The following is a 15,034-nucleotide window of genomic DNA, read 5'->3' as shown; positions in this document are numbered from 1 at the left end:
CAAACCACCTACTGAGCTGTAAACTTGAGTTTAGTGTTTTAGTAATAACTTACAATAGTAGCTAGCATTTTGGTAGATTTTTGGTAAATATGACACTATATAATTTTGACAATATTTATAATTCTCCAAAGTAATACAAAAATCATGAAATCAGGTTAATTTATACAGAGAGTGAAGTAAAAATACCAGAAACTATTAGAAAGGGAAAGAAGGGATTTATATCCTTTCTTTATTTTTTGTATCTGAATATATTTACAAGAAAATTGCTATATGATCTGATTGCATCTGGGTATCTAATCTTGGAACTTACATTATAAGATAAATTAGAACCATTTTGAAAAAATTAGCATGTTTGTAGCTTCCCAGGTGCCTCGATGGTAAAGAATCCGCCTGCCAGTGTGTGAGACTGGGGTTGGATCCCCGGGTCAGGAAGGTCCCCTGGAGCAGGAAATGGCAGCCCACTCCAGTGTTCTTGCCTGGGAAATCCCACGGACAGAGGAGCCCGGTGGACTACAGTCTGCGGGGTCGCAAAAAACTCAGACACGACTTCGTGACTAACCAACAGCAGACAGCATTTACAGTGCAGCAATAGCATGTTGTGTAGAGACCTACTTTTGTGACGATCTTCAGCAATTTTTCACATAAGAATGGAAAACAAATAAAACCGCTTTCACTTTTTTCACCCTTTCTTCTTAGTCTTTCTTTTATTTGTTCACCTTAGATGGACAGGGAGGCCTGGCGTGCTGCGGTTCATGGGGTCGCAGAGTCGGACGTGACTGAGCAACTGAACTGATATTACACATGACACATGTCCTATACATATATATCTTGCTTCTTAATGTGTGCTAAGCTCAGTGACTGCCTGAGATCTCTGCCATCGCTCCTCACTTTCCTCTAATAAAATAACTACAAGCCAGACCTCTCCTCCCATTTCCAGATTCACTGCTGCAGTTGCCTCCTTGCCATCTCCTTCAGACATCTCAGTGTGACCTCAAACCTAGAACAGACTTCACAACTCATTCCCTCACTTTCCCCCCAATATTCAGCATCATTGTCTACCCAAAACCTAGTCATTTGGACACATCCCTGCCGTTATACTTTAAATATTACTCAAATCTGTCTGCATTTCTCCGTCCCTGCCATTGCCACTCTAGTCTAAGTGGTTGCTTCTCACTTAAATCACTCCTTTCCCACCACTGTCTTCCTCATCCACTCCTGTTTCTGTAGCCCACTGGGGCCACAGTGGCCTTTTGTGACGCAATTTCTGGTCCCTGACTACATGTCTGTCCTTCCAACTTTATATTTCATTATTCCTCCCTGCGCCTGTTCTCTGCATCAGACATAGTTGGTCTCGTGCTTTTTCAGAATCCCCTGTTCCTTTTTTAATATGCTGTTCCTAGAAATGCATTTCACAGTACTGCCCTTGCTCCTTGCTTCTTGCCCTTGCTCCTTGCTTCTTGCCCAGTCCCAGCGTAGATAACTCCTTCAGGTTTCAAGCAGACTTCACTTCCTTAGGTTGGTCTCCTGATCAGCCCCTCATCCATCACCACCACTAAAAATCAGGTCAAGTCTTTCTCATAGTGTCTTTTTTTAATCTCTCCAAAGGGAAAAAAAATAGTGTTAATTCAGATATACAAAGCAGGAATAAAAGCCAACAAACTCTAAAATCATAGAGAAAACCTTGAAGAAAATAAATTTTATACCATACCGTAAAAGACTTTTATATCTAGGAAATCAACAAATCCTATCCCTTTTCTCTTACTCTTTATTCAATTAAACCTTTATATATTTGTATTGAAAATATAGCAAATTAAAATTGAATTTATTCTATAAATGACTACATCCTCTTTTTATTTAATGAAATATTATGTAGTATGAACCACATTGATAAACTCATCTTATGATTTATTGATTTTTTTTAAACCTTTTAAGTGTATCTTATTTGACCTGTACCTTTTTTTTTTTTTTAATTTTTGGTACTAGATCTCTGTAAACGTTCAAGATCCTATTTCTAAAATAGTTTCTAAAATTGTCCTTAGAACAGTGATAGCGGTCTTGTTCAATTCACAGATAGATGTTTTCAGGAAAAGAAAGATTTCTTGGTCAAGTAAGTTGGGGAAAGGTTTCATTTGAATTTCCTAGAATATTAAAGGTTCTAAAGTATTATACAAAAACCTGTAGTGTACCTCACACTTAGACTTGCCTATGTATTTTTGTCATATATCTCAGATACTGAAGGAATTCGGTAAGATAAATAGAACTCTAAATAATGTATGTGTTGTTATTGTTGTTCAGTCGCTAATTCATGTCCCAACTCTTTGCGACCCCATGGAAGTAAGATAAGCGTAGAAACCTTATGTTTGTTCTCGGGTACCGTCTTTTTCGTGAGTGGTGAGTAGCGTTTTTTATTTCACATTTTAAGCAGTTTCTTAATAAATTAGTATTTAAAACATGACTTTGCAGAAGGAAGAGTTATTAATCTATATCTTAAGCGTTTGTCCCTTTTCATACTAAGAAGGGTATAACAGAAATTGAGGATCTATTTACTAATCTTAATTAGTTTGAAGACATTAGGCTTCTCTTCTGACAAAATAAGGGAGATTATAAAATTCTACTTGACATGATACAGATGGTAAAAATAAAAGGAATTCAGAGAAGGGGACGATCAGTCCTGTTTGCTGTGAACCAAACAATACTGGAAGTAGGGAGTGGGGCTTGAGAACCATGAATGATAGATTAAGAGTACAGGTCCATCTATGAATTTCTTCTAAGGGAGGAAAGGGGAAAAGACAGAATCCCTATTCTTCTTTATAAAAACGTGAAATTGCATATTTAAAAGTCACTATTTAAAGTGTCAGTTAGTTTACATTACCTATTGGTATGCCTTTTAGCATACCAATCTGTTACAGTTCTAATGGCAGCACAGAACGGTACTGTCTTTATGTGGCCAAATAATTGTTTGACACTACTACTTTATGCAGCTCTTTCACTTTGCTTTTTGACTCCTTAGCACCTCACAATGCAGTTGAGATCCAAGGGATATTAGGAATTGTTGGTTTAAGTGTTTTAAGAGAATATTATTTTCAGATACATTTAGAAAATACAAAATAAAAGCGTTAATATTTTCATGATAGAATTTCTTATTGGTTTTGTTTGTTCAATAAATGTTTATTTAGGTCTTTTACAATATATAAGGTATTGCAGCTACACAAAGGTGCATAAAGTGCATAAAAATCCTTTATTTGAGAAAACTAAATAGGAAGAAGACACACCAAAAAATAAAAGTTGGATATCTGTCTTTTTCAGAAGGGGAAGGAAAGAGAGAACTTTTAACTGGAGGAGTTATAGGAAGCTTCCTAGACGGTGATATTTAAGCTGGGTTTTAAAGAATTGCTGATATTTGAATTGACAGAGAGAAAGTAAAGAAGGACTTTCCAAATGAGAAATACATTATAATACAGAAGCAAGCAGGCACAATCCTGTACCTGAAACAGCATCTAGCTTAGCTTGTCAAATGCATAAAGACGGATGGAGGGGGAAGGTCTCTCGTAGCTGTATAGTTAAAATATAGCTACTGTTTTATTCTGGCTTCTGCTATTTTGAAATAATCACATCATTTAATCAGCACAGCAAATATCTTACTATTCCATGTTTTCATAATTGCTACACATATATCCTGATTTACCAGATTTTTCTTGTTAATGCTTTAAAATGCAAGGGTTAAAATTATGTATATTTTCCTTATATACCATTCATCTATACGGGATTCAGTGCCAGAATTCAGCGTTTTAAATTCTACCTCTGTTTTATTTATTTTTTTTTTTTTTTGCATTTTTTTTTTTTCTTTAAATATTATTTTATTAGTTGGAGGCCAATCACTTTACAACATTTCAGTGGGTTTTGTCATACATTGACATGAATCAGCCATATAGTTACACGTATTCCCCATCCCGATCCCCCCTCCCACCTCCCTCCCCACCCGACTCCTCAGGGTCCTCCCAGTGCACCAGGCCCGAGCACCTGACTCATGTATCCCACCTGGGCTGGTGGTCCGTTTCACCATAGATAGTATACATGCTGTTCTTTCAAAACATCCCACCCTCACGTTCTCCCCCAGAGTTCAAAAGTCTGTTCTGTACTTCTGTGTCTCTTTTTCTGTTTTGCATATAGGGTTATCGCCACCATCTATCTAAATTCCGTATATATGTGTTAGTATACTGAAATGTTCTTTATCTTTCTGGCTTACTTCACTCTGTATAATGGGCTCCAGTTTCATCCATCTCATTAGAACTGATTCAAATGAATTCTTTTTAACGGCTGAGTAATATTCCATGGTGTATATGTACCACAGCTTCCTTATCCATTCATCTGTTGATGGGCATCTGGGTTGCTTCCATGTCCTGGCTATTATAAACAGTGCTGCGATGAACATTGGGGTGCACGTGTCTCTTTCAGATCTGGATTCCTCAGTGTGTATGCCTAGAAGTGGTATTGCTGGGTCATATGGCAGTTCTATTTCCAGTTTTTTAAGAAATCTCCACACTGTTTTCCATAGTGGCTGTACTAGTTTGCATTCCCACCAACAGTGTAAGAGGGTTCCCTTTTCTCCACACCCTCTCCAGCATTTATTGCTTGTAGACTTTTGGATAGCAGCCATCCTGACTGGCATGTAATGGTACCTCATTGTGGTTTTGATTTGCATTTCTCTGATGATGAGTGATGTTGAGCATCTTTTCATGTGTTTGTTAGCCATCTGTATGTCTTCTTTGGAGAAATGTCTGTTTAGTTCTTTGGCCCATTTTTTGATTGGGTCGTTTATTTTTCTGGAATTGAGCTTCAGGAGTTGCTTGTATATTTTTGAGATTAATCCTTTGTCTGTTTCCTCATTTGTTATTATTTTCTCCCAATCTGAGGGCTGTCTTTTCACCTTACTTATAGTTTCCTTTGTTGTGCAAAAGCTTTTAATTTTCATTAGGTCCCATTTGTTTATTTTTGCTTTTATTTCCAATATTCTGGGAGGTGGGTCATAGAAGATCTTGCTGTGATTTATGTCGGAGAGTGTTTTGCCTATGTTCTCCTCTAGGAGTTTTATAGTTTCTGGTCTTACATTTAGATCTTTAATCCATTTTGAGTTTATTTTTGTGTATGGTGTTAGAAAGTGTTTTAGTTTCATTCTTTTACAAGTGGTTGACCAGTTTTCCCAGCACCACTTGTTAAAGAGATTGTCTTTTTTCCATTGTATATCCTTGCCTCCTTTGTCAAAGATGAGGTGTCCATAGGTTCGTGGATTTATCTCTGGGCTTTCTATTCTGTTCCATTGATCTATATTTCTGTCTTTGTGCCAGTACCATACTGACTTGATGACTGTGGCTTTGTAGTAGAGTCTGAAGTCAGGCAGGTTGATTCCTCCAGTTCCATTCTTCTTTCTCAAGATTACTTTGGCTATTCGAGGTTTTTTGTATTTCCATACAAATTGTGAAATTATTTGTTCTAGTTCTGTGAAAAATACCGTTGGTAGCTTGATAGGGATTGCATTGAATCTATAGATTGCTTTGGGTAGAATAGCCATTTTGACAATATTGATTCTTCCAATCCATGAACACGGTATGTTTCTCCATCTGTTTGTGTCCTCTTTGATTTCTTTCATCAGTGTTTTATAGTTTTCTATGTATAGGTCTTTTGTTTCTTTATCTACCTCTGTTTTAAAAGAAAAAAAGTCCAGGTATATCTGGATTAACGGAAGCTCATGATTTAAAAAAAAATACTATCCAAACATTTTACTTGAGGAATCAATTGAAAGAAATGAGAATCTTTACCCTTTGAAAAAAAAACTTACTTGGAGAGACATGATAACCATAGTCAGGTGTTTGAAAGCTTGTGATGGGGAAAAGAATTAATCAAATGAGGACTTCCCTGGTGGCTCAGTGGTAAAGAGTCCTCCTGCCAGTGCAGGAGACACGGGTTCAGTCCCTGATCCGGGAAGATCCCACACGCCTCAGGGGACTACGTCCGTGCACTGCAGCCGTGGAGCCTGTGCCCTGGAGCCTGGGAGCTGCAGCCGTTGAAGCCCACGTGTTCCAGAGCCAGTGCTCCACGAGAGAGACCCCTGCACCCAGAGTAGCCCCTACTCTCCACGCAGCAGTGAAGACCAAGCACGGGCAAAAACAAGCAAATAAACACACATTCAGAAAAGAATCAATTAAATGATAGTTAGCTTTAAAGCCGTGCTTCTCCACTGCCATGCACATCATGTTCAAGTGCAGGTTCTGAATTAGCAAGATTGGGAGTGGAGATGCAGCGTTTCTAACCAATTTCTCGGTGATGCCGATGCCACCGGCCTAGGACCTCATTTTGAATAGCAAGACTAACATGTAGAAGAAAAAATGAGAAGTTAGAGGAAGCACCCCTAAACTCAGATAAAAAAGTCACATGTCATTTCAAGCTGTCTGGTATAGAAATGTGTTCTGCCTTTTGAGTAAGTGAGTTTACCTTAAGTATTAGAAGAGACGAGGCTAGGAAACTATCGGTGGTATTAAAGAGGAAATTACTACATGGGGTATATTGAACTAACAACTTCTTAGGGGCCTCATCTAGTTGTAAAAGTCAGTCTATAATTTTTGAGCAAGAATATCTAAAGTAACTTTTTTATACATTTCCATATCTTCTCGTGTGTCTAAGTTGTTTTTTTATGTAAAGAGACTGTCAGGAGAGGTTGAGTTAACCTTAGTATTTTTATAAAATAAAAGAATTCAGTTATATAAGCAATAGCTTTTGTAATTCTAGCTCATGAGAATGAACACATTATTGCTAAGGTTGGTTGGATGATTTTTACACAAAATATTAGTTTGGTAGGCATTTAATTATGGACAGTTTTCTTTTTAATGCAATAAAGCTAAATATGTTGTATTCAGATACATGTAAACTCTTACCTAATTTGGTCTCAAAGATCTTATGCAAAATTCAGTTTTCTGAGCTTGGTAGTGAAATAATTTTAAGCAATTACTTAACTGATTTTAATCAATGTCTCCAATTAGAAAATGAAGTAATTAGACTAAATGTTCTCTAAAAATATTCACTTTTAGCTCTTAAGTTTCTTATTCTTTTTGTTGTGCTTCTTCATAAATCCTGAAGTCATACCATCAGAAGCCACCAGATTCTAACCTTCTTTTAACTCTTAAGACTTGGTATTACATTTTGCTGTCTAAGCTTATTTTCTCATGAAAGTAGGAATATCTGTTGAAAACTAAAATCCACCTCAAATTTGAGAGTTCTATTGTATTATTTATCTACAACAGTGGATAGAAGTTTGTTCTGATTCTCTTAACAGTTTCATTGTTTTTTTCCTTCTAATTGCATAGCTCTTACAAATAAATTCATTATTTTTGAATACTTACTCTGTGCTGTGCTAATTGGTTCAGATTCTGTACAGTTCTGGAACTTGTCATCTACTTTTTGGTGAAACAGAAGACTGCTTGGTTAAACAGATAATGCTAATAAGACCGTGTAGAAGTCCTGTGACAGGGATCTCTTCAAGGTGGTGTGGTAATGCATATAAGAGCACTGAACCTAGTAGAGTGTAGAGGAAAGGGATTTAGTTGGAGAAGATTGTTTGAGGAGACATTAGATGAACTGAGACACGAAGGCTAAGTATGAGTTGGCTAAGTGAAGGGGGGGAGGGTGGGCCAGGATAATAGCGGCAAGCATGAAACAACCCCGATGGACATGAGGATGTACTATTTCTGAAGTGTCAAATAAGGAAGGCAGTTAAAGTTTGAATGTACGCAGGCACTTATGTGAACACCAAGACCTCAGCTTTGTTCCCTCTTGTGAGAGGAGGCTCAGGTGGTTTGACATAAAACATTTGTTCTGGAAGCATTTCATGTTAGAAGGAATAAAACTGAAGGTCGGGACACAAATGAACTAAAAGTAACCAGGTGACACATGATCAAGGTGTAAACCAGGCCCCAAAACCAGGCCCACACATCCGCCACAGTTACGGAAGCGGAGCCCTTCCGCTTCACACCCACCAGCCCAGTTCCTGCACCTCAACCCTCACTGCCACCAGCCTTGAGAATCCCTATCCTCAAGGCTATAGTTAATGTCAAATTTTGTTATTTTCATTTTACTGAATACCGAGATTACTGAAGAGAAGTAGTAATAATAAAACATTTCTATCTGAAATCCCTCATTAACTTTTTCATGCAGTGACTTTTTGTGCTTAATTTGGTTTTGACAGAATTAGTATCTAGAATTTTATTTCATTTTTTACTTAGCTCTTTATTGACCTTTTAATGAATTGTAGGCATTACTTTTAGCTCTTTTTTTTAACATAAATTTTGAGATAAAGAGCACAGTTGTTCAGTTCAGTCGCTCAGTCGTGTCCGACTCTGTGACCCCATGGACTGCAGCACGCCAGGCCTCCCTGTCCATCACCAACTCCCGGAGTTCACTCAAACTCATATCCATCGAGGCAGTGATGCCATCCAACCATCTCATCCTCTGTCATCCCCTTCTCCTCCTGCCTTCAATCTTTCCCAGCATCAGGGTCTTTGCAAATGAGTCAGCTCTTCACATCAGGTGGCCAAAGTACTGGAGTTTCAGCATCAACATCAGTCCTTCTAATGAACAGCCAGGACTGATCTCCTTTAGGATGGACTGGTTGGATCTCCTTGCAGTCCAAGGGACTCTCAAGAGTCTTCTCCAGCACCACAGTTCAAAAGCATCAATTCTTCTGTGCTCAGCTTTCTTTATAGTCCAACTCTCACATCCATACTTGACTACTGACTGGTCTGTTAGAAAACTGGCATGTAAACAAACACCCATGAAAGAAAAAAAGATATGAAATACAAGGTGAAGATTCACTGAGTGAAATAGTTTTTTAAGAAGTTTGAAAATTACAGTGAAACTCTTTTGAAGGAAACTTTTTCAGGAGACTCGAAGAGTCTAAGTTACAGGGCAGGTTTGCTCTGATAAAAGCGATGCTGAAGAATACCATCTCTGGTTTCCTTACGTTGGGCACGTTAAGTCAATAATTGATCACAATTTTAAAATAGGGATTTCCCAACCACTCTAAAAAGTCAACTCTACATACCAAAGAGAGCAGAAAGGTAGTCTTTTCTTACCTTTCAATTCCAGATTATTGGATTTTCTCTTGTCCTGATATTTTTCTTACCGTTATTATCATGGTCAAATGAAAAGTATTAAGTATTGAATACAGAAGAGAGATTAGGGGTTATATTGAAGTTATCAGTGAACAAGTAAATAAAACTTTTTTAAAAGAATTGACTTTTATTTAATGTCAGGGAATGTTTGACGGGAGGATTCCTACGTGCTGTCTCTCATGAGTCCTCTGTCCCTCTTCAAGCGGAACAGCACGCTGCTCCCAGGGACTGAGGTCACTGTGTGAGGCAGGCTTGGGTCTCCTTTAGTCAACATTCTCTTTAGGACAAAACTGCTTAGTCTTGTTCACCTTTCTTGAGATATGGATTGCCTCCTGACCTTGTGACTAACATTACCCCTTGTTCCCTTGGTAACGGTTGCTGTACGTTTGGTTTTCTGATCTCTATCATTCCCGAAAGAAGTTTCTTGTACTGCAGCCTGTATATACTCATAGGAAAATCATTTAAGCACCTTTGCTTCATCAGAGCTTAGGTCCCCGGGTCTTTTCTCTCTCTCTCTCTCTCTCTTTTACTTTCTTATCGTCGACTCCGTACCACCAGGTTCCGGTCCATTAAAGGACTCCAACAATTTAATCCATAGGTCATTTAATAGTATAGACTCTTTGGTACTTATGCTTTATTTGAATTTAATTGATTTGTTTATAAATCATACATTGATAATATATAAGAAATCGCTAAGCAGGCCATAGCACATATAAGCAATCAAGTGTTTATCAAATCTAAGTAAAGTTCTCTAGTCAGTGATTCTCAGGAAGGGGTAAGAGCTTGACTTTCTAGACAGGAAAAAAGGATCAGAATTTTTGATAAAGCAATTGTTTTCTCAAACACTACTCTGACATTCTCGTCTGCCCCTTTTCTTGGATAAGAAAAAAAGCTTGAGAGTATTAACTTTCTTCCTCCATCAACTGAGTCCTGTTGAAACAGAAGAAATGTATTGAACCCCTTAAAAAAGTGTTTTGTAAATTAAAATTGTGATGCCAGTCTTAAATTTCATTCTTATGCCATAGATTAAACAAAGTGGGATATAGAATATAACCTTAGAATTATAGTGGAAAAAAAATTAGAGAATCCGTTGGACTTCATTTGAGTAGAACTCTTGTTGTTTAATCGCTAAGTCGTGTCCAGCTGTTTGCAACCCCAGGCTCCTCTGTCCAGGGGATTTCCTAGGCAAGAATATTGGAATGGATTGTCATTTCCTTCTCCAGGGGATCTTTCTGACGGTCTCCTGTATTGTAGACAAGTTCTTTATTGCTGAGCCACTGGGGAAGCCCAGTCATACTTTAAAGATCCACAGCTTTAACACACACACAGAGCTGTCTCTCTCAGTCCCGAATTACTTTTTAGAAAGAGGAATGTTGTATAACAAGGAAGTTCAGTTTTTAATAATATCATATTATTTCATTATTTTGAAATTTTTGGTAATTCATAAATGGAATGGTCAGAATTCTCTTGAACTCTCTAGAGAAAATATTTAAGTAAATTATAATAAACATAATCACAAGAAAAATCTTTTAATTTGTAATTACTTTAGAATCATCTCCTGAAGAGGAAACAATGATATATAAATTAGAAATTGTATTTCTTCATAACAAGATAGTGACTTTTTTAGACTAGTTCAAATTCACATTTCTCTGAAAGTAATACTATACTGTTCACCATTTAAGTTGATCTCTTGTACCATTATTCAGATTTATGTTTTATGTCATATAGACTATGTAACAAATTCAGAATCTCTATTTGTTCATAGGATCTTAGAAATAACCTAAAATCTTTGTATCTTCTATCAATTTTATATTTGTATTTTGTTACTTGTGTGAAAAAACATAAGCCATCTTGCTCATTTTCTTGCTTATCAGAAGAACCAACTTGCTTAAAACACCATAGCTTCGGAATAACTTTTGCTCTCTGCTGTCTTTTGTAAACTTATTTGTACCCCAGCTATTTTTTTTTCCTTTGAAAGCCTTGCAGTGAGAGACTTTCTTTGTCTGGATGATCCACCAGGTCCATTTGATAGCTTAGAAGAAAGCAGGGTAAGTGCTGTATTATGTATCACATGAAAAGAGGAACAAATAATACCATACAGTAACTACATTGTTTCTTGAATGGAATAGCAAACAGCAAAATTATAATTTCAGACTGGTAGTTTTGCACAGAAAGCTTTTAATGTTTGAGTCAAAGCTTTCTTTCATTGAAATACATGGACCTAGTTCAGTGAAAAAAGTAAAATTTCGTACATATCATATAGTCAGTGAAAATTAAATCCTATGCTGTCTGTGTTTTTACCATTTCAGAAAGAAAAAAAAAATTACTTGGAAATTTATTTTACATTCAAAAGTAATATGTGTATGTTGAATTTTCTTCCATCCAAGTATCAAAGTAAGGAAACTACATTTTTTAAAATCAAATTTAAAAAACTAATCTCAGAAGTTGAAGTTACTGTCTTGTTATCAGTTCAGCTCAAGCTCGATGCCACTCAGATTACCCTAATTGACGTCTAAAGTGGCCTATTTCTTGAAGAAATTGGCTAGATTCACAGATTTGGTAATAATAGGTTAGCTAGGATTTTATGCAAATTTTCCCCCAAATGTTTAATGACTTTTAAGTGGAACAGATTTAATTGTTAATGTTTTCAGTTAAACTGAGTCAGTTCTTTGTGTTAGAAGAATGCCGTAGCTTTTTTTTAAAAACAGCTTTATTGAAGTAAAATTTTCATCCATAAAATTTGTTATTTGCTATTTCATTTAAATGTACAATTTAATAACTTTTAGTAAATTTGTAGAGCTGTGCCTTCATTAACATACTCCAATTTTAGAAATCTCCACGACCTCAAAAAAAAATCCTACAAGCCATTTTGCGGTCATTCCCCAGTGCCAGCCTCAGATGACTCCTGTTCTGCTCTCAGTCTCTGCGAATTTCTTTTCTGGCTATTTCATATAGGTAGAATCATATCATGTGTATACAGTACTTCCCCAGTGGCTCACTGGTAAAGAATCTGCTTGCAATGCAAGAGACACAGGTTTGATCCCTGAATGGGGAAGATCCTCTGGAGGAGGGCATAGCAACCCATTCCAGTATTCTTGCTTGGAGAATCCCATGGACAGAGGAGCCTGGCAGCCACAGTCTACAGGGTTACAAAGAATTGGACGCTGCTGAAGCAATGTAGCACACACACGTGTATATAAACATGTATCAGTTCAGTTCAGTCGCTCAGTCGTGTCCGACTCTGCAACCCCCTGGACTGCAGCACGCCAGGCTTCCCTGTCCATCACCAGCTCATGTGCGTGTAAAATGTATGTGTCTATATAAATACATAGTACCATATGTACAATATGCATAGCCTATTAAAAAACAGATAATTAAATCTCACATAATGTTTTTGAGCATCACCCATGTTACATGTGCAGATGATGTGCTCAGTCTCTCAGTCATGTCCCAACTCTTCACGACGCCATGGACTGTAGCCCGCCGGGTTCCTCTGTCCATGGATTTTTCAGGCAGAAATACTGGAGCAGGTAGCCATTTTCTACTCCAGGGATCTTCCCAACCCAGGGATTGAACCCAGGTCTCTTGCATCTCCTGCATTGGCAGGCAAGTTCTTTACCACTAATACCACCTGGGAAGCCCATCCATGTAACAGTCTCAGTATTTCGTTACTTTTTGTTACTGAATGGTTTTCCGTTATATACATATACCACCTTTTGTTTATCCAGTCACCAGCTGAGGGATATTTGGATTATTTCCAGCTTTGTACTGTTATGAATAATGCAGCTTTGAACAATTTCAAGGAGACTTTATGTGGACATATGTTTTCTTTTCTCTTAGGTTGGTTCCTGAGAGTAGAGTATCTGGTTATGTGGCAAATTATGTTTGCCATATAACCAAACATTTATGTTAACTTTTTTTTTAAAAAGCAGAATTTTCTCAAGTGGCTATATCATTTTATGTTCCCACTTGTCATGTATGAGAGTTCCAGTTTCTCCAGATTCTCACAGACATTAGATATTATCTGTCTTTTGGATTGTAGCCTTTCTTGTAGATATGTCATGGTATTTCATTAAACTTTTAATTTTATTTCCATAATGATTTTCATGTTAATCGCTTTTTCATGTGCTCTTTATGCCATTTGTATGTTTTCCTTGATGAAGCTTTTTGCTTATTTTTTTAGTTGGATTGTTTGTCTTACTGAGTTGTGAGAATTCTTTAAATACAAGTCCTTTATCAAATACGTGTTTTTCGTATGTTTTCTCATAGTCTGTATGTCTCTTTTTATCTTCTTAATGGTATATTTTGAAGTCCTAATGTTTTTAATTATTAAATTCATTTTATCACTTTTCTATTTTGGCTTATGCTTTTGGTATCGTATCACAAGAACTCTGCCAAACATGACCACAAGTATTTTCTCCTAATTTTTTTTCTAGAAGCTTTATAGTTTTAACTCTTACATCCAGCCTGAGCTAATTTTGTATAAGGTGTGGTGAAGTAATGATCTTGAGTTTCTATAAATATTTAACTGTCAGTGCTCTGTGTTGTTATATTGGCATCTTTATCAAAAGTCAAGTGAATGTAAAGAACAGGGGTTCACTTCTGGACTCTCTTCTTTCATTGATCTCATTAGTTATCCTTATGCTGCCAGGACTGCACAGCAGAAATGAGTAAATGACAAACACATACGAGATGTTAGGGAGGAGGAGAAGAGGGAAGTGGAAAAGACTGGGCTGCCTGGGTCGCAGAAAGCAGTGAAATGCCGTGATCTAAGAGGCCTGCCTGGTGGATTTGGTGATTACGGATTAGGAGGTAGAGCAGATGTTCCCTTGGGAGTGCATTCTAACCTACTGTTGGTCCGTCTAATTGAAGAGGACCAGTAGGCATATGAATGACAACTACGTACTCAGGAAAGGTCTGGGCTGGAGATTAACGGGAAAAAAATGGAAGTTGATAGCAAATAGCATAGGTTATAGTTGAAGTGCTAACAGTAATTGCCCAAGGACATCATATAGAGCAAGAGAATATATAATCAAGGACAAAACTGTGAATGCCCATGTGTAAAGAACAAGTGAAAATCTCACTGTAAAGTTAGGGGAATCACAGGGTTTCACAGAGGCCAATAATTTTTTTTTTTTTACTTAACTTTTTTAAGTGTAGTGACATGCTGTGTAGTTGAGAAAAGCAGCATTTTGGATTTGACAGTTAGAAGTCATTATTAGCATTTGCCTGGGCACAGTTAATATAGAAAAAAGTAAAACTATTAGTGAACTTAGCCATGGATAGGGATGGGAGGGAGGGGATAAATTTGAATGATAAAAAGTTTTTCTGTGGAAATCTTTTTTTATTTTGAAAAGAAGAAAATGAGTTAGTAGCTATAGAGACTCGTATCAGAAGAGTGGTGAAAATGGCTGTTTTTCAGTGGAGAGATTTTTAGAGTTTGCTTAATCAGTTTGTCAAGTTGATTAAATAAACTTAAGAGCCAAAAGAGAGGAGCAAGTTGAAAATTTAAGAGAGAGTGTATGGGACAGGACAGACTTCCAGAGGAGATGGGGCTTCACTTGAAGAGGCACATTTTCCCGAGGACAGGAACGGGATACAAATGTAGTGAGGATTCTGGGAGGGGAGCATTTTTTTCTGGGATGGAAATAAAGATCATCTGCTGGGCTTGGGATAACCAGGAGTAACATACTATAGGGAGTTTGCAAGAATGAAGGATTCAAACAGTCACACAGGAGACAGGGGATGATAGGTAACAAGAGGTCATTTAAAGAATTGATCAGCAATACTGAAAATCTCAGTGTGGTGAGTGACCCAGATTTTTTTATGACATCATTCTTCATGTCAGTATGGTTTTAATTTTTATTTCAGTA

General features: G+C 37.1%; 1 protein-coding gene across 5 annotated transcripts in view; it reads left to right on the top strand.

The window, feature by feature from the left end:
• SNX16 (sorting nexin 16) overlaps window positions 1-15,034 on the top strand; it is a 36,519-nt gene that overhangs the window by 16,387 nt on the left and 5,098 nt on the right. For 4 of the 5 annotated variants that reach the window (XM_065902493.1, XM_065902489.1, XM_065902490.1 and 1 more), the window contains one exon: window positions 11,140-11,209. The exons of the other annotated variant lie outside the window; for it this stretch is intronic. In XM_065902493.1, coding sequence (XP_065758565.1) covers window positions 11,140-11,209 — 70 coding nt within the window. The remainder of the gene's footprint in view (window positions 1-11,139; window positions 11,210-15,034) is intronic. 5 annotated transcript variants of the gene reach the window in all.

The sequence above is a fragment of the Muntiacus reevesi genome, chromosome 12 (assembly GCF_963930625.1).
Source record: "Muntiacus reevesi chromosome 12, mMunRee1.1, whole genome shotgun sequence".
In the NCBI taxonomy this organism is placed as follows: Eukaryota; Metazoa; Chordata; class Mammalia; order Artiodactyla; family Cervidae; genus Muntiacus; species Muntiacus reevesi.
The sequence above is the reverse complement of the archived record's forward strand: the minus strand, read 5'-3'. Positions and strand labels throughout refer to the sequence as shown.